Source organism: Ornithodoros turicata, chromosome 1 (assembly GCF_037126465.1).
Source record: "Ornithodoros turicata isolate Travis chromosome 1, ASM3712646v1, whole genome shotgun sequence".
NCBI classification, from domain to species: domain Eukaryota; kingdom Metazoa; phylum Arthropoda; class Arachnida; order Ixodida; family Argasidae; genus Ornithodoros; species Ornithodoros turicata.
Window position 1 is genome coordinate 94,367,452 of NC_088201.1, and position 21,023 is coordinate 94,388,474.

The following is a 21,023-nucleotide window of genomic DNA, read 5'->3' on the forward strand; positions in this document are numbered from 1 at the left end:
GTTACACATACATGTGGTTGATATACGAAGAGGGGAGTCAAGTCCTGTAGATCGCATAAACAAAATACAGAAACCGACACTGAAGATTTTTGTTTAAGTTTAATTTGTACAAGGTTTCGCATGGAGGTCCACGCTTCCTTAGGTCCTACCTGAGGAAGTGTCGGTTTCTGTATTTTGTCTGTATCATGTAGTTATAAGAGTGGTTGAAACCACCTCACAGAAGTTGCAGATGCTGTTCATCAACTTTATTTTGAGATGGACAGAGTTTCATTGCCTGGGGCGGTACTCTACCCCATAGCTGCTTGTGGTGTGAGGAAGGAAATAATGTCCCATGGAGTCCAAAATTGCCAAAAGAGCTTCGAGAGCAGGCATTCGTGGGCTCGATTTAGCTATATAGGCCAAGAAATTTTATTTATTTATTTATTTATTTATTTTCAAATACTGTTGGTCTTTACAGACCGTTACAGGGGGGGACATCTTGTCCCATGCAAGGTGTACAACAATAACAGTGCTGCCATTAAAAGAAGATGAATAGATAAAAGAGCAGTAAATACAATGAAGTGGGAAAAGAGATATCAGAATAACAGCAGAGCACTAAGTACAATACGGCAAGGAAATATAACAAAAGGAACCTATAGATGTGTTACGGAGGACATCCCATCTGGTTAAAGAACATGCTTAGATTTTCTGCACGTACGGCATTTTCAGGCAACGCATTCCATACTGATATCATGTGCGGGAAAAAAGAGTATTTAAAGATATCCGTCCTTACATCAAAGGGTTTCATGGCATTGCAGTGATTTGAGCGTAGAGGGCGAGATAAGAAGGGTTGTATGTAAATCCTAGTGTTATCAGAACCCAGCTGGTTGCGGTAGAGCAAAAAGAAAAATTTTGCTCGAGCCATCCTTCGTCTTTCATCTAAGCTTTCTAAACCCAACATGTTTACCATGCCAGTCACAGAATCTAATCTCGTGTAGTTCGAAGTGATAAAGCGTGCAGCCATTCTCTGAACTCTCTCAATTCGATTTGTTAATTTTGCGGTGTACGGATGCCACACAGCACCAGCATATTCAAGTATCGGGCGAACCATAGTCTTATATGCAGTTAGTTTGACATTACTAGTACTAAGGCCCAGCTTGCGCTTTAGCAACCATAGTCTGCTTTGTGCTTTGGAGCAAATTTGTTTAACATGAATATCCCATTTCAAATCAGCCGCTATAGTCACACCTAGGTATTTAAACGAGTAAACCCGCCTTAACGTACAGCCCTGTATGGAATAATTATACTCCGCTGAGCATTTCTTATTCGTTATATGACAAAAAACAGTTTTCTGACAATTTATATACATACCCCATCGGTTGCACCATTCAGTTACGTTATTTAAACAGCGAGCAAGCAAAATCTGATCATCAGTATTTTTTATTGCGCAGTATATTAAGCAATCGTCGGCAAACAATCTTATAGTTACTGGGCTATCAATACTAGAACTAATGTCATTTATATATACTAAGAATAATAATGGGCCTAAGACGGACCCTTGAGGAACCCCCGAGGACACATTGACGTAATCAGATTGGCTTCCCTGTAGATCTACCTGCTGCGTTCTATGTGATAAATATGGTGCAACCCAATGTATTAACGTCGCGTTTAATCCTGTGCTAATCAACTTTTCTATCAGTTGTTGGTGTGGTATCTTATCAAAAGCTCTGCGAAAATCCAGACAGACGACATCAACTTGTAGTCCCTTGTCTAAGGCGCTGGCAAAGTCATGCACTGCCTCAACAAGCTGGGTTGTGGTAGATAGTCCCCTGCGAAACCCGTGCTGATTAACAAAAAAGTAACCAATACTGTTAAGGTAATCTTCTATGCACCTTGCCACCACATGCTCCAGAAGTTTACAGGATTGGCTGGTTAAGGATATGGGCCTGTAATTTTTTATGTCATGCTTGATGCCAGATTTATAAACAGGAATCACTCTGGCGCGCTTCCAATCACATGGTACTTGACAATCAGCAAGAGATTTTTTGAACACTACAGTAAGGAATTGGGAAACCATGTCGGCGTACCTTCGTAGAAACTCGTTAGGAATTTGGTCAGGCCCTGGTGATTTTTTAACATCCATCCTTCAAATCAAATTTAAAATTCCTTCTTTATCAATACGCAAGACATCGTCTATGTCGCGTGGCAATGATACGGTTAAATCTCCACTGTTTGGTGTGAACACAGACTCAAAATACTCGTTGAAAGCATTTGCAGCCTCCTTGGGATTAGATATCAGCTTATCTTTCCAGTATATCTTATCAATGGGATCAGTTGATTCCTTGAAAAAATCCCAAAATTTCTTCGGATTAGATTTCATGAATTCCTCTAAAGTAAAGCTGCAATACCTTTCTTTTGCCTCATAAAGTTTCGACCTCAATAATGCTTTTACTTCTATGAACATCCCTCTGTCGCCAGTACGACGAAGGCGTCGGGCGCGCCTCTTCAAGTGGATAATCTCTCTTGTTATCCATGGGTTCTTCTTCCGAATTACCTTCCTTTTACTTGGGATGTATTCTCGTAGACAAAAGTGTACACAGTTTTTGAATTTGAGCCATACATCATCAACACTCATGATATCGAATTCACCTAGTATTTCCTGAAACACCTCTTCCATGTGTAGCAATACGCAGTTGTCTTTGGCCGCTTTAAAGTTTTTAACGTTTTTTATGACAGGTTTCTTAGCAATGCCTTTCTTATCGAAGTAAGTCAGTATAATCATTTCGTGGTCGGATAGGCCAGAACATACATTAGCTTCAACATTCTGCATTGCTGAAGACACCATTGCCAAGTCCAGTAATGAAGTAGTCACTCCAAGCCTGGTAGGCTGCTCAATTTTCTGAACTAGGTTATGTTGAAATGCTACATGTAATAATATATTTGCAGAATCTTTGTCCGAGCCAAATGCTTCCATGGTTTTCCAGTCAATGGAAGCTAAATTAAAGTCCCCGACAACTATCAATTTATGATTGCTCTTAACATGGGTCGACATATATTCCTGCACGTCTAGTAAAAAACGCGTGTCGCTTTTAGGTGGTCTGTACACAACACCCACAATAACAGGTGTCGCTGCAAAAATGACCTTACACCATAACGTCTCAGAAGGAAACGGTTCAGGAAGCAATGTACATGATACTGTACTCTTAAAAACAAGAGCCACGCCGCCACCACGCGACTCAGGCCGATCATGCCTTATTATTCTATAATTAGGCGGTATAATATCTACATCGCTTATACCTGGGTGCAACCAGGTTTCCGTTAAAGCTACTACATATGGATTGTATGTAAGCAGCAAGTGTTCAAATGGGGTGACTTTGTTCACAATGCTACGGACATTCATGCTAATCATACAGTACTCTTTTAGGGGAGAAACGCCAGACAAAAAAGGTGCGTATCAGTCATTCCTGCCCCTATCACAAGCAGATTGCACCCGTTCGTTATTATCATAAGTCTGAGCAGATATTTCCTTAATAGCTTGGGCTGCTCTGTCAAATCTCAGTACTTTACCACCGAGGAACAGCTTGTTATATCTTATCTTGAATGGCATACCACTAGCAACAGCATGTTCACGGAGTTTGCGCCTTTCCAGGCGGATGCCTTGTGAATAATCTTCATTAATATACATATCTGAATGTTTCAGCTTGAAACTGGAAGAAAGTACCTTATCTTTTACTTTGTAGTGGGCAAAGTTGACAATAACGGGTCTTATTTTTCCACTTCGGTAGGGACCTAACCTGTGTGCTCTCTGGATGTCTACAGGTTCAATTGGAATACCGAGCTTCTTATCACAGAGATCAATTATTTTACATTCCGTATCACTCCATGTCTCGGAGGAAGAATCCTCAATTCCATGAAACAACAGGTTACATCTACGCAATCTGTTTTCTAAATCGTCATTCTGAATCTGTAATTTCAGTACTTGCTCCTGCAGCATTCTTGTAGTGTCGACTATCTTGTCCACTTCGGTTTTGACATTCCTAACTTCAATAATGTCATTTTCTAACGTACACTTAACTTTCTAACGTTAAGCTGTCCAGTTTGAAATTTTAGAGAGAGGGGCAGGAGTTCAGATTATTGAGATCTCAAAATGGCAGTTTGGAAAGCTCAGTAGTGTGGGCAATGACAAAGAATATACTCTGGATCTTCTACAGCACTGCAGTGACAGCACCTGAGAGAGCCAACTTGCCTCATGTGGTAATGACACTGAGCAGTAAATGCCCCATTGAGTCACAGTGCACCACATTGGCGAGAAGTGTTTTGTGGCATCCAGAAACCAAGCTCTGGGCCAACATTTCTCAGTATAGACGGGACGAAAACGTCAGTTGTCCATTGACAGGAACACTATTTAAACAATCCATTGATATGTTGGTGAACGAGATCTGCTTTCTACATGACCAGTAACATTCCTTTGCTATCTTTCACTGTGATTGAATTAAACACATCCCTCATGTGACGGCGTTCCCGGCACAGTTTTACCTTGCTAAACCACTTTTCGCGGCGCTTATCAAACATAACATTAGCGGTTCTTCGTAGGCCGAGGCCGAGGAAAGCAAGAGACGTTTCCACGATGTTTACCGTGATGTACGTGATTACCGTCGTGACAAATGGTCGACACAGCAGTTTTGCGGTACGTTTTCCTACCGTGGACATTTTTCGCTACCAGATTGCCTGTCCAAAACAGCTACGACTGCATCAATGTCACTTCACCAATGAATTCCTTCATAAGTTACACGTGCGTGTTAGCACACCAAGTCGTTACACGTCTGAAAAAGACCTGACGAAATCGGCAGAAGAAACATATGCTTTATTAGAGCTTGCAGTGATTATCCTTTTCATGCAGCACATCACGCAACACCATACAGCCCCGTCGTTACTCCATTTTCTCTAATAGCCTCGTCCCCAATAGGTTGGATTTCTTAGCGTGGAATGCAAAAGTTTCATTATTAAAAGTGGGTAACAGGGTACACCCGACCCTTTACCGATTGCAGCTTTGTAGGGACATTGGTCTTTTAACTACACTATGATTATGTGCTTCTTAATTTCTACGTTATATTAGTATAATCGTCTGATTTTTAGCTACTCACAATATTGCCATGGATTTGGCGTATTATAGCTTGAGTTGCTTTTGCGCCAATAAAATTCAATCATCATAATCATTTATCGATTGCCTTACTTTCTACCTTGATCTGCTTGCGTGTTGGCGAGGGCTGTGTTTGTGTATACTCATAATTCTTCTCTAGTATCATGTAATTTGTGGTTCGCCCTTAATTTGATTCACGCATTTCACAGTTCTTTTTTTTTTCTATCACTACAGAGGCAGGACTTCTCTTGGCTTCACCGTAATTCCTTCATCTTGGTCGACAAGCTGGTGGACACTTTTATGTTTTGTATTGTGCGGTGACTATGTAATTCTTATTGCATTATTGCAGTGCATGCAGGGTATTATAGGTAATCCAAATAAATAATATGCCTGTTATTTTAACCGTTGTGTTTCTATTGCCCTCGGCATAACACCCTTACTGAAGGGTGTTATGCCCTTACTGAAGGGTGTTGTCTTGCATGGGGGTGTAGACATACACCAAAAAGGGAGTCCGTTAGGGTACCGCTAGATTACACCAGAAGAGGTGTTCAGAGAACACCCTTTCTGAGGGGTGTAGTTTTGCCAGAGGGTGTTTATATACACCAAAATGGGAGTCAGTTAGGGTATCGTCAAATTACACCCAAGAAGGAGTTATATTTTTTAGAGTGTACAATACCCTGTACAACCAACACACGCAACAAGAACACAGGGTGTTTCACCTAAGGTGATAAAAAATTATACCTGGTGACGTACTTCCGGCATTTACCTTCTGGAAGCTTTTGTCATCATTGAGGAAGGCTTTGAACAACTTTTAACTGCGGTAAATTTATTTTTTTCAATTGAACTTCGAAAACTGCCATGCGAACCTCACGTTTTTGTACAGAAATTAAGAAAATACGAAGGCAGAAAAATAGGCGATGTCAAGTTGCAGGTGTAGATGAAAGAGTGATATTAAACGGTAGGAGCAACTTATTTATTTACACATGGTAACAAGACTTTTCGTGCACGAGACTGCACTTCTTCAGGTTACAAAAATATGAACATGGTACAGGAACATATATACAGTTGACGAGGGAGTTTTGATATGACAGGGTAACAGGGTGATGGAAAGGATGCAAATACAGGTAAAAATGAAGAGTACATAAATAAAAACGAAGGGGTATCAGAAGCGCAAGATAACGCGAGTCCAAAGGCTTACACAGGAAACGAGAACGCATGTAGGTGATGTTCCAGGAGTTAAGGATAAAAAGGGGGTTACGGCGACGGAATGAGGACACAGGTGCGGAGTACAAAGGTGACCAGTGGACCGTGAGAACGTGTAGACAGAGGTGGTCTCAGGAGAGAGTCAAACGAAGAGAATATGGAAAGAAAAATGTTGAGTTGTTTTACAGTTTGCGTGTGTGCGTGTTTATCATTATTTTATTTTATGCGAGGAACGATATTTACGGGTTAAATAATTGTAGTGGGCCTGCGTGGATATTCAAACCGTCCGGCTTCAGAGACTGGAATTTTGCGATTAAAAAGGATTCGCGATTTTTGCGTTTCATGTCACTGTTATAACCCTATTCGAGGATAACCCAAAGTATGCACCCAAAGCGTGCCCAGGGAGGTTAAGATGTGTAGAAACGGGTGTAGTATGGTTATTAACAATATCGGACTTATGGCCGTAAAACCTTTCCCTCATGGTGTTCGAGGTTTCTCCGACATACTGAATACAGCATTTAGTGCACGTAATAAGGAGCCACACATCGCATCGCGGGACGATCACACATTCGCAAGTTTCAACGCAGTCTGCAGCTCAATGAGAGTAAAGTCGCGGTCCATAACCGCCGGTGGACGGGGCCAGTCTTCGTGGATTTCTGTCTGCAGGCTCTGGACGAAACTGTGGTGTACTGCACACGTTGAGGCAGCCGCTGATGCTCTGAAAAAGCAGAAGTACACATGGAACATGTATTTATCACGAAGTTACAAGTAGTTGCCTAGAGCCTGGGATTCTTCGGCAAGACTCTGTGTGAAAGCTTGCAACATGCGTAATAAATTGATGTTATATCTTTTTCTGGTTTTGGTATTTATTTATGTATTGATGAATATGCCTCAAAGGCCCTTGCGGGCATTGCATATCGGGGGACATCAACATGGGTCACTTAACAAATACAGAAATTACAAGGAATATACATATTTGGAAGACAGACTCTGCTTTTCATTTGTTCATTAGTCTTGCTCAAGATGTTGTTCATTGGTAGCAACGGTACACAATGTCACAAAACGACAGTTCATCCATCGCTCCGCAAGACCCATTAAAAAGGACATTAGCGTTGTGTTTCAACACAACATATTCAATTCATAGCAATGCATTATCATGCATAGCTATAAATCGTCCTAAGTACAGGTGCTGAATTTCATAGGTTGTGAAGTTACCCGTCAAAAAGAACTCGTTACGAGTTAAGTTACCGTGTGAAAAATATAACTAAGTTAATAACGAAGTTCTTCAGCCTGAAATGTAACTCACATTTACTGAGTTACTTAAAAAAAAGAACGACTTACTTCCAAGTTACTTCGGACACAAAATACCATCGCGCAGGTGCAGCGCGCGTGAGCAGTTGAGTTAGACCTTGAGTTGCCTGCGGAGGAGTGCAACACGCTTAGATCGTTTTCGTTTATGTTCAGCAATATACCTCTCCCTGTTTGTAAACAAATGGCGTCATAGTGTCCGACAGCACCACAAATTTGGTAGAGTAGAACTACCCTCGAAGCTAGAGGTGAACAAGGTCGCGCCCGAAAGCCGCGGTCTTGAGGGGGTTACGATGGTCCCTGAAAGGGAGGGGACCTTCAGTCCTACTTTTCTTTCAATGGGAGGCAGTGAACAAGTGCCCGTTCGTGGAACCCAGCCCTCTCCTTCCGATTTGTTCCGGTTTCAGTCTGTCTACGAACGTCATGATGACGTTTCTCTGATATTTGAACGCTTCGCATCTTACAGCCTGTGGGGGCACAGTGGTTCAGCTTCATTTCAATGGCAGCGGTTCTTACTTCCTGAATAAAATACTGTCATTGATTGAATATAACGTTTTATGACAAACAATGTCATGAAGGAACTGAAGAGAAAAAGCAAGAAAATATGTGGACGTGACTGAAAAGCGAAGTGACTTGGAACTTCAGTTACTTTGGCAAAGTTACCTTAAAAAAGAAACGAGTTCCTCTTAAAACTACCACGGCGCAAAAGTGCCGAGTTAAGTTACAATTAAGTTACCAAAAAAAAAGGAACTTTGTTACAGTAACGAGTTACCTCGAACTCTGCTGAATTATTGTAAATGCGATAGACAAGCTGTGCGAAGGGGTTCCCCCGGTTAGGATCATTTCTACTTGAAGCCGGCAGTTTCGCTGGGGAAGGCTTGCCAGATCCTGTTCACTGCACAAGCTGGAATGACCATCCTCTTGTTTGCACCAAAGCTTGTGCCAAACTCACCTTGGAAATTGGCGATACGCAGGGTATCTGTATCGTCTACACAGATATACATAAAATATAGTTTAGGCAAATAGGTGTGTGCAGTGGCATTTCCTCATGTACCTGAGACCCACTGAAGTTTATCTGCACACACCCTGTATATTAAACTACACATGCTGTATTCTTTTAGAAACCAACATTTTTACTTTTCACTGAATTGTAGAAGCAAGAACACTCAGTATCGCTAAAAACCTAAACGCAGGGCAATACACAAAAAAGTGACTCAAGACACAGCACACCGACAATTACAGAAGTTTAGCTGCCTCTAGTGCTCTTCCCCAGTTCAGAGTTGTGTATTGTGTCGTCTTTTTTATGTGCTCCCTGTACTGAAGTTTTTAGCGACTTCGATGCAGGAACAAACCACCTTTGAGAGCCCAAATTCGACAAGTGTACATGTCACTTACTTGTGAACATGGGTTCGCGCTGCCCACGGAGTTCAAAATATGCCACTTTCAGGACAGTCGTATTCAGGCATAGAAGTTGGGAATCTTTCTCGGTTGCAATGCACTCGTACACTCTTAAAAATGAACTTCACCACATAGCACGCTCCTGGCCAACCATCATCCCGAATGACAACGTTCTCGCCCTAGATTTGTTGAAAAAGGGAGGCAGAAGACCATTTTGTGCCTCCCGTTTTCAACAAATCAGGGGCGAGAACGTTGTCATTCGGGACGATGGTTGGCTAGGAGCGAGCTATGTGGTGAAGTTCAGTTTTAAGAGTGTACTGCACCGGCCTCGGTGGCTCAGTCGGTAGCGTGTTCGCCTTCTGATCCCGAGATCGCGGGTTCGAACTCGGCCGAGGACGCCAGCAACTTGGTGGCAGGGTACAAGTTGCTTAGACACGCCGTCTTCCGCGAGGGACGTTAAACACGGGGTGCCATGTGATGAGCTTTCATCGCACGTTAAAGAACCCTCAGGTGGGCAAAAGCAATCCACAGACCGACCGCTGTGGCGTCGCTCATGATCTCAGTTGTCTCGCGACGTAAACTCCAAATTATTATTATTATTATTCAGAGTGTACTGCAGTGCTTTCGAGCTACTTGGAGCAGAAGCAGTCGATCTCCTTGGGCATTATGATACACGAGCCGCACGGGCACCTTAAACAACAAGTGAGCATTAAATATGAGGACACGAACTTTACAGAGAACGTTTACATGTACGATCATAATGTGCGCTAAGAAGCACATCCCTTATCAGTCTGTCGAAGACAGGCGACTGATGCTGTTTGCTTTATCTGTGCCCGGTGTTCGCTTCGGCTCGCCTTCGCGGTATCGGCGACGTTTCAGAAGGAAGGCTCCCGGACTGTGCAACACGCGGCATTCCATTCTCGACTGGAGAAAGGTGAGAGAAAAGTTCTGGGCTCGAAGTGTCCGCATTCCTTACTTCGACGTCAACTTTGAAGATCGCTTTTCGGATGCCACTCTTACTAGGTTACTAGCAACAGAACTTCCGGTCCGAACGCCCAAAGAACATGAGCATCATGGTCGCGTCACGCACACGAAAATTAGCGCAAATCCACTACATAGCGGCTAGATTTCGGCGCCGATTGCGCAAGTTGAGGAGGAAAAGCCAAGCCGGTTTTCAGTTGCCCGTTTGGCAAACTTTCCTGCCGCCATACAGCCAAAATATTTTGCGTGTGGCTTGGAGGCATATTATACCTTCGTAGTAGATGCAAGCGAAAGATTTGTCGAACCTCTGGTCAGAGTCCCTTTAACAGATCAATAAGCCCGCCACACTTTTGTCTTTAGAAAAGTACTACTGTTAACCGGCACCACCGGGACGTTGTACGCAGTGATCGCCAAGTGATGGTGATGGTGGTGATATAGTGCTGAAAGAGCTCGCCGTTGTCGACCTTACAGAGGGCGCGAACGAGTACGACTTCGAAACTTTAACCAGCAATTGGAGCCCGGGTTCCTCATCAACTCATCTGTATAAGCTATGACGCCTGGCGTAATACTACGTGGTAATGAGGTATACAGATGTGTTGTTTTTCGAGCCGTAGGGTTTCAGAGCTGGGGAAGCTGAGGTTTCAACGGTGCGTAGTTGTAGAACGATCACTTTGATTTCATCGGGAATAGAGCAGCGGTTTGCAGCTAACATTTGACGGGTCGTTTCATACATTTCATAGTTCGTTTAAGAGTGGTCACCAACTGCTGAGTCACTGTAACTAACTCCTTTTCATCACGAGTCGTTCGGAACAGAACACCATCGTCATGGTCACATGCAAAGTACACATGCCCGGAGGCAGAGGAAGAAGTAGCAAAGCGCGAGAGGTGTCATCCTTCGTCTAATTTTGTGGCTGCGATTCCAGATTCAAGGCGAGGGTTGTGAATCTGCGGCTGCCGTCAGCACGACTGGAAGCAGTTATGGCGATACCACCGTCCAGTGCCGATTACTCAAAGTTGCGGGTAAGGACAGCATGATACTGATCATCCGATCTGCCGCAATGCGGAGATGGGTAGGGCTGTTTCGGTAGGGTGTGTGCACCTATTGCGAGTACACCACGTGAATGGAGAAAATCGGCAGTATCACATGGAATGTTGCATATTGAATGTCCGGAGGCGGCCGAGATGTTCGCAGAATTGATATTGCCAGTGCTTAGCTAATACAAGTAGTAGAACTCGACATGAATGCACCACCGCCAACTTTGCGCCAAAGTTTAGAAGCCACACCGAAGTAACAGTCGTGCCTGTAACGTCAAAGACACATCCCGTACACGACACACTGTTAAAACGGAACCTCAACACAAACGACGCTCATGCCCAACAGGCACTCAGAATAGTATTGTTCTTCCTCCAGATTGATGAAAACGGGAGGCCTACATCCATTGCCCTAGGAAAAACAGGGAACAGAACAATATGCAATCATTCTGAATGCTAGTGGCATTCAAGGAGTTATGCTGTACTGTGATGCCTAACAGAGCGTTGCCTTTTATTATGCTTTTGCAGTGCACATATCTCTGTTATGTTGTTGTTGCGTACCCGATATAAAAATGGCCCACTTGGTGATATTCATTTCTGGAGAGTTCTGATGATCATGTGCGCGTGAGCACGGACTTTCCACTACAACTCATGCACGCACGGTTATTTTTGGAGAACGAGCGTTATGATGTTCAGATGTCGCCAACACTGACCTCTTCTGGAGAAGTTAAGGATCCCGTTGGGTTGCTGGTTCGTTTCTCGTAGTTCGAAAGCGGTTCGAATTCACGGCTGTACCTTGTCTACTGGAGCCATTGTGAATGATTACGGCTGCGGAGCAGTACCACAAGTAGAAGCAACTTTTCACAATCAAAGGCCCGCTTTGGGCAGCGACTTGACAGTCCGATAGCTTTCTTGCAGTACAGTAGACTAGTTGTGACCTTGCATGTCCCACGTTCTCCAAGCAGCTGCCAAATAGTTGGACGCGTGTAGGACTCCGATTATACAATCGTGACCATAAATTTTGACCAACACGTGGCGCCAGTAACCCATTCTTTTGAGCTTACGGACGTGCCCCAACCCAGTATCTTGGCCAAGTGGTGGTTCCACATACTACCTATGTAGAGTTGACCATTACTACTCCACAAGGTACTCCAGATGATTGCACCAACTACCTCACAAGTGCAAAAATACTCCATAAGCAGGGAGACGACATAACTAGACAAAAAAGTAGAGAACGTAGTAGTAGAAAGTATGTTAAGTCGGAGTCCTCTACTTTGTTGTCTAGTTACCTCACAAGTATCCAATGGCGGGAGCTTTGCCCTTGATGCTCCTTGTTGACAGCGATTTACTATGTTTTGTCGGTTTGAGGCATAAAACAGAGGCGAAAACGAACAATAAAACATTACGCTCATAATGGTAATGCAGTCGTGTGTTTTATAGTCATTGTTTTTGTTTATTGTACAGGGTGTCCCACAAAACCTGTCATTGAATTTTTATAAAAAGACTACGCAACATAGAATTATGCGGTCAACGGCATTTGTTCTTGTTTGTTTTTGCCACCTCCTGATGTGCATGTCATGTAACCTAAGTTTAATTATGTAAATTTTTGCGAAATTAACTCGGAAATTTGCCAAGTAAAGGTAACTTTTTTACCCCGTCAATGTGAATAGCGTGCCGAATTTGCCGAAATTAATGATAATTGACAGGAATATTGAGGAGCTGTCGTATCGGAAAAAATAGCCGAAAATCATGTTCTAGGGAGCTCGAAGAGGATGGCGCGCCACGAATTTTTCAACGAAATCATTGTCAGTCCGACGAAAGGAGGTTGGAAACCCAGCCCACACCGGCATGGTAGAAAGAGATAAGACAGACATACCTTATCCCTTTCGGCTTCGGTCGGGACCATACCTTCCCTCCCCCAATTTTAGGAACTGACACTTTTTCTACTATCACCATGTGGGTCGTTGACCGCATGATTTTAGGTGGCTTAGTTTTTTATTAGAACTCAATTACACGTTTTTTGGTACACCCTGTATACATCTCCAACTAACGGAGAGTGCCAGCGTTTCAAACGAGGCGATACGAGGGCGGTTTCGCGCTGTTCGCGAAGCGGTGCAACATGACGCCGCTCTCCTCGTATTCGTTCTTCGAAAACAATACAAAGTGAGTTCTTTCTGTATGCAACTTATTGAAATGGTTCAATGATCGCAACTTCCACTCACACTGCACCTGCACGTCCCCATTCCTTTCTGGAGCAGTGCTGACCTCAATCCACACGCGAGTTCCCGATTTCGTCGCACTGCGTATTCTTGCCGTGCATCAGATGACCAATGTTTCCAACGCCGTGCTCCGTAAAGAAAAAAAAAAGGAAGAAATGAAACAGCTGTTTCTGATGCGCATGCGTCTCTCGACAGAACAACGCGCGCGTAAAGCGTCCGCCATCAACTTTGAAAAGTTGTCGGTGTAAGATCTCAGTTGAGGTCACCTGTGAGGCCAAAAGTGGATGCAACGTACAACGTCCCATCGTGACGCAGCTGCCCGTCATTTCTCCTGTGTGTTCCACAAGAGTAAGAGAGAGCTCTGCGCACTCGTGAGAATCAATCGACTGCTGCGCGCGATTTTTTTCGGCTACGCTCATATTAATTGCGTGAAAATGTTATTTACTGATCGGATATTCCATGACGACCAGAAACTTTTTTTTCCTCGGTCTTAGATTGGTCCTTCAAAAAGAAGCGTGGTAGATATTAGTACGCTGTCAGCAACGCTACTCTCCATGCTTACAATGCGAAGATGTTGAGCTTACTTCATGCTTTCTTCCCCGGCACTTTATAGTGTGTATTTCACGTAGTCACGTACCGTTTCTGTGCAGTTCAACGAAGTGCTTCTGCTCAGGAACTTTGCTTTACGCTTATGCCTTGTATCATCTGCTTCAGACCGTGATAGTGCATCACTTTTTCCCTGTATAACCTCACATTGTATGCATTTTTCAATACATGCAAACAATACCACGGAGACAGCTGCACTTAGCTTTCGTACGGTGCGCTTTCATTATTAGTTCTCGTGATCTTCCTCAACTAATTCAGTCTCTTATGCTTTCTTTTTGCTTCTTTTGTTCTGGATTCTAAGCCGGGCCAGAGAATCGAGGCAACCACCTACCAGCTGCGGGTGACCAGTCCTTCGAGACCAAGGTCAGCTTCTGCAGACGGGCGAGAGGGTAACTCATTTTCGACGGATATTCGAGTACAACGCAGCCCTTCGAGTGAGGCGCGTTGGCGCCGAAAGGCTCAAGAAGTAATCTACCGACCCCCTTCTGATGAATACGCAGCAACGTCTAACGAGGGCGGACAACAAGGTCCCAGAGCACAAAATGTACCACGGGTTCATGGCGCTTTCGAAGAGCAAGGATTCGCCTGGCAGCATAAATTAGGCGATCCGTCACAAGTGCAACGGACGGCAAGCGGAACAGTATTACGAGCCTCGACACCGACCGGACACGAGACTCCAAGTGTGCGGACACTGACTACAGGCGCGCATCCTTACGCCATGCAACGCACTGCAAGTGGGACGTTGATAGGGCCAATGACACCAAGTCAGGAACAGTATCCCCTAGTGTCGCAAGCGCCTACAGATATACGAACATCAGTTACAGTAGGCGACAATGACGAGGTATCAATTTACGTGCAACTGCGTCGAACGACAAGCGGAGCATTACTAACACCGGTGAGGTCGGACCGTCAATACCCAGGACAACAGTTGATGCAAACTCCAAGTGGAACCGTTTTGGGACGAATGACTCCTGCTGAAGAATATCCAGGTGGACAGGTACTTCGTACTCCAAGCGGGACACTTTACGGAGCCATGATTCCAGGCCCTCAGTTCCCGGGGCAGCGTCTAATGCGGACGCCTAGCGGAGTTATGTTGGCTCCTTACATTCCAGGTCAACAATATCCAGGACAACCATATGTGCGTCCTGCACTGCCACCAAGGAGTCCTTCCGCACGTTACTTTGTCCAACCACCCTATCGAACGCCTAGCGGTAGAATGTTACATCCAGTGAGTCCCGGCCAGCAATTTGTGCGGGCACCAAGTGGAATAGTAGGACCCACGCGTGCATTACGGCCGTACCCTGCTCCAGGTCGGCATTTCGGACGTCCACCAATGGGAGTAATGATGCGACCGATGGGTCCTCCACCTTTCCGCGGGGCTCCACCGTACCGAACTCCAAGTGGAAGAGGTATATTACCACCGATAACCCCACCTCAGCAGATTCCACCGAGTCAACTATTTCGTTCGCCTAGTGGAACAATCTTAGCCCCTTACAGCCCATCAGGCACACTTCCTGGTCATCCACTAAGAACGTCAAGCGGAACGTTGCTGACTCCAGTGAGTCCGTCAGCACAAATGCGTCAGCAGTTTCCACAAAGTGGGACAATCTTAGCACCAGTTAGCCTGCCTCCTGGTTTACCACCACCGCGCAGTCCAAGCAGAGTACCTTCCGGACAAGCGTCACCTTCTATGCAATACATGACTCGCCAAGTCGGGCATTTGCCAATCCGAGGTCCCGGTGTCCCCAGTCAATCAATGTTCGGTACGTCTTCACTCGGACCCTCAATCTCTGGATCTTCCGTGGCGACAAGAGCGGGATTCGGACGTGGGACTCCATCGCAGGTATCCGTCGGCGGTGCACCGAGGGGAAGTTTCGCGCAACCGCGGACGCCTACTGGATTTGTCACAAGAACACCAGTCCAAGGAAGTGTACGCACTCGGGCTCCACTGCCTGGACAGATGCCATGGCGTATGAGTGAGTAGAGCAGCATGTCTTTTTGTTCACAGGTGGCTACAGAGGTAAAAAGGGGGATGGATACCTACACAGACACCGCGTTCAAGCGCGGGAACGCTACGCATCGCAAAAATATTTCGCTTACTGAATCTACATTACGGCAATGATATGGTTAATATGACGTTTTTTAATGTCCGTGGACATATTTCACTAAACTTCACTTTCACTAAAAAAAATGGTATATATCATTTTTTGGCACCAGGGGGTTCGGTGTAGAAGCGGCAAGTCTGAGGAATGCGTTCTACGGGGTGACAATCCAATCTGAGCAGTCAAGCACTCGCGTTATTTCTCGAAATTTCAACGCAACTGAGCGCGTGGAGGAGCCGCGGAAATGAGTAATTGTAGATGTCCCAGTTGAGCGTGTGTGCACTTTCTCAGTACATGTACGGTCATGTGTGGTGTTTAGAAGCACCAGATACGTAGCGTGGAGTAAGAAAAGTGTACATCAATTTTGTGCCATTCATTTGATCATACTTTTTTATTCGCTGCATATGTTGTATCGCTGCAATTAAAGACGCAGTGAAGTGACATTCGGATTGCTCGAAACTGCGTCGTTAAGCAAGCAGTAATCGAGAAGTGGCCACTCAAAACATTTTTTTTATGGGTTCGCAATCCAGTTTATAGAAGTGCCCTGAAGCGCGATAGTATCCAAAGCGGCATAATCTTGGAAGTGTAGCCTGATGTGTTTAGACGACATTGCCAGCTACGGTTATTGGCTGTATACAAGAACAACAACTTTAGATTCCGATTGCGACCGGGGAATTTCATCGCCAGGTGCGATACTCAACCCCATTACTGGTGCTAATCTGGATATTGGCTGTGTACGAAAACGCTTGTCGCGAGCCGATCTGGAGCCCACAGCAGCCAACAACTAGACACATATATGGAAGGGCTCGCAGTGCTCCATTGAAAGACGCTGTTCTATGGACAGCGTGCTCCTCCACCGGAGCGATGCGCGCACTCATGGAGGAAGGAAAGAGAGGAGGAGCCCTATTGCTCTGAGAGGTGAAGCCTAGGTTGGGGCCACCCAGTGACATCACGGCTCGCCTTCCGGCTTGTGGCGTGTGCAAAGCGAAAGTAAAGTTGTGGTTGCTGTTTCCCTCTGCTTGCTCGGTAACCCAGGAAAAAGACACCCGAGATACACAAAAAATAACTTATTTATTTACACAACGACAATATTTACAGGAACAAACTTACAACTCGACGAGACAGCCTGGCCGGTCCGCCCGCTACGGAGTCCGGCAGCCAAGTCTACCCCAATCGTTCACACGCGGCTTTTAAAAGCGCTGTAGCGAAATTCACAGTTCTCGGAAATACACCACACACCAGCTCCCGTGGCATAGTGGTTAAGATGATCGCTTCCCACGCCGAGACTGGGAGGTGACACGGGTTCGAATCCTGTCACCGGCTATGCTGTCTGACGTTTTCCATGGGTTTTCCGAAGACTTTCCAGACGAATGTCGGCACAGTTCCCCATGAAGTCGGCCCAGGACGCACACTAACCCCCCTGTACCCCACTCCTTCCTGCTGTTCTCTCTCCCTCTGTCATCGTCTGTACGCCGCTCATAGCCACAGTTGCTTCGCGGCGCTAACACGAAATCGAAAAAAGAAATACACCACACGTGATAAAACATCCACATACAACACTGTCTCAAGGCTCGCCTTCTCGGAATCAATCTCCGTCTTAGGATATAACACAAAGCAAACCAATTCGAATACACTCTTACTTTCAGTCTCTTCGCTGTAAGCTTTATCCAACCTTCCAGGGTAAGTTTTCCCGCAAATTCCAGCTCTTGTAATATAAACACTTACGGATGCAACTAACGATAAGAAGGACGACTGCTATACAAAAGCTTCGGCCGACCCACTTTATCGGTCGTCTTCTGAGAACGCCATACATTGGGCAGCCAGATATAAGCTAATACATCAGCCGCTCGGAGTTGCGTCGGCGGGACCCTATGGCAATAACCTAAGGTTGCGTAGAAACACGACCGAGATAAAGCAAGCATTTTCGTCAGATCGCAAGTTCAACGGTTACAGCTTCCTCTACAAGAATGTGACAGGGCATTTTGTAGTGTCACAGTCAAAACAACTTGCGATGAGAGGAAACTCACGCAATACCGAAATGGTCTAAAACGAAAACTCGAAATTCCTAGGCACACACAACCTGGGAAACTGGCAGGAGACTTTCACAATTTGACAAATGACACCATATTTACTGTAGTATGACTGACTTTAAAGGAAGACACTTCTAGTAACCGGTCAAAAGATTCTGACGGAATCCTCACACAAACAAAACAACTGCCATTATTCACTGTATACACCGCTATGTAACTCAAGTCAGAATACATACGTCAACGTAAATATGGGCTACGACACAGTACAGTACAACGTAACTGAAGGTAGAGTTCCTGCCTCTGGTTCTTTTTGACTACTGTTCCGCCGTCGGCTTGTCTAACGACAGCCAGATCAGTGTTCACCGACCGCTTTACTACAGCTGGTGTGAATGCCTGAAAGTCGCTTCCCTTGTCTGTTGAGAGTCCCGCAAACAGCTGCTCGACCCGTGTATTTAAAATCAGGTACAAAAATCCGGTCCTCCACAGGGCAGGAAGGCCTACATCGACAAACGTCCTCTCTACGTCTCCTAACCACTGGCCTACTGATGATTCATCTTCTAACATTTTTGGAAGGGACACTCTCAATCTGCTCGGCATGTTCCTGATGTCCACAAACTTTTCGTTTGAACATACACTGACCTGTTCACGTCGCTCGTTATACTGAGACACGCGAGCATTGTAGGCCCTAAGTTACGCCAGCTGGAGTTTCATATCCAAAACCCCCCACTTATTGGCGACTGGTGCGCCGAAACTGAGAACGCGGCGCTAATACTCAATGGCGTCCGTAAGCGCCGCATCTACTTCTAGCTCCTCGATACTCCGCATCTCCCTGTTTCTACGGTCGTTACTAGCCTCGACCATAGCGCACACGGGATGTAAGCAAAGAAATACCTACCTCGTGTATCTTGCTTCCGGAGGATGCGTTGAGGTTCCTTCCTACAATCCAGGAACACAGTTGACGCCGGTGATGCTGCCACTACAACGTCGCGTCACCGCTGCTTGGGTCTCACGGTTGTCCTTGCTACTCGTCGCTGGCAGGGACACCTTTACTGCAGTCCGTTGCAGTTAGCTTCCGATGTCCGTCGCGGAGCTGCTTCTGGGCTTAGCTAGCACTGCTTTCTGGTGACAGCCGCTCCAACGGCTGCAGCCGACAATGCTCCGACTGACTTGCCTCGAAGTTGTTCCATGTTGCTGCTGGTCGTTGGTCTTCTTCGCAGAGCAGGGGTTCTGTCGACTGCGCCAGTAAAGTTGTAGTGGTTGTCTTCCTCGTTGGCCCCAGAAAAACTTGTCCGGGAAAAAAATGGTCTCTGAAAGTATGCGCCCGGAAAAAAATTGTCCCTCGTTATGTGGGCAGAAAAAAATGGTCTCGTAGGCGCCTGCGCGGCCAAATATAGACACGCGTAGTTGCGGATAGCTGATGAAACACATGATGATGAAACAGGGCCGACAGAGTGCCATCATTGGCTCTCCCGATATGTTGAAATTGGAAGACGCAGTTTTCTTCTTTTTTTTTCTTCTTCTTGTGTGAATGGAGTATGAATTCTATACACAGTAGCAAGAGTTAGCTATCTATATTTTTGCAATTTGTCCGAGTATCTCTTAAGAAATAGTGTTTATATTGTGTGACCAGCATGAAACAATAAGTGGAGTTTGGAGTGGAGTGGAGCCAGTGGAGTTTCAAATGCAAGTTTCCTGTACAAAAATACACACACACACAAAAAGAGACAACATTGTTCGTCTCACTGTTCCTCGCATTCCCCTAGTCTACCATCCCTTTTTACGTGTTTTACAATTTTCGTGGTCTATGCCTCCTATTCTCCCTCTTAGCCCTTGTCAAGGCCTTCCCAGTATTTTTTTTTTTACAGTTGTCTCGCGACGTAAACACCCAATTATTATTATTAACTTCCCATTATTTTGCTGCACCAACCCACCGCGGATGTCGCCGCAGAGGTTTCACGATCACAATTTTACGTTTCCTCTGCCGGGGAAACTCCTTCTGGGATAGGGTGCCAGAACAGTGACTGCATTCGTCGGAATGGTACTTAGTCCTCCTGTGGCCTGCAATGCGGGGCTACTGTACGATGGCACAACGGCGCGGTTCCCAGAGGAGTACACACTTTCAGTTTTTTTCAATATTGTGAACTGGAGGCACTGACAGACACGACACTGGCATAAAAATATTTTTAAAAAATCCGCGAAAATAATTACATGTCACATATGTCCTACAGTAAAGGACCTACGGACTTCCAAAAGTCAGAGCCCTAAGTTACAACCTTTTTGCAGTTTTCGTAAGGTTTTTAAAAACTTTTGGAAAAGAAATGTTTCAATATCTTCAATGCGAATTGTTTGAACTTCGAAAACCTATCGAACAAGGCCATTTTTGTACAAATCGGTTCAGTATTAGCTGCGAAAAGTCGCATTGTTTCTCCCATAGAGAATGCATGGGGCCGTCGGAAATCGTATCCGCTCTTAATTCCTCAAACACCGCGTGATTGAAAAAAAAAAAAAAAAAGTTTTGGTCGTATCGTGCAGTGAAAACAATGATGGCAAAGCGGCAGCGTGGAAAGGAGGACATTTAAGTAACGTATTCGGCCTTTTCCTATCAAATTCCAGGCTTTATCGACGACAGTCTGACAAGATGTCACAAGTAATAACAAGGATAACATATATTTATTGCAATTAAATTTACATTGCCCCAAGGCAGGATCTTGGACCATCACGGATACCTCGGAAAGTGCACCATTCGACTGATAACCCACGTGGGGAAAATTTGCCCGGACGCGCATGAGCAACGTGCAAGCCCTTGCCGCTGAGTGGAAATTCGCCTCTCCTTCGCCTTGACCACGCACTGCACGATTTTAGAGGCATTCAGCACCTGATCACACAGTCACAAGACGAACGGAAGTCGCATCCCTGTCTAGTTTTCTTCCGAACTCTCCTGTGACTTGCAGCACGTACGGCTCGCGTCAAAGTTAAGTTGAACACCGCTCCAGCCTGCGAAGCGGGAAATAAGCCACCCTGGCAG

General features: G+C 45.3%; 1 protein-coding gene across 2 annotated transcripts in view; it reads left to right on the top strand.

Annotated features, from left to right (window-relative positions):
* The first annotated feature begins 10,853 nt into the window (after nt 1-10,853).
* Nucleotides 10,854-21,023, top strand: part of LOC135366605 (N-acetylated-alpha-linked acidic dipeptidase 2-like) — a 144,790-nt gene continuing 134,620 nt past the window's right edge. The window contains exons 1-3 of one of the 2 annotated variants that reach the window (XM_064599397.1): nt 10,854-11,029; nt 14,168-14,255; nt 14,367-15,842. In XM_064599397.1, the coding sequence (XP_064455467.1) occupies nt 10,988-11,029; nt 14,168-14,255; nt 14,367-15,842 (1,606 nt within the window). In that variant the 5' untranslated portion in view covers nt 10,854-10,987. Of the gene's footprint in view, nt 11,030-14,167; nt 15,843-21,023 lie in introns of both variants that reach the window. The other variant, XM_064599389.1, reaches the window with a different exon arrangement.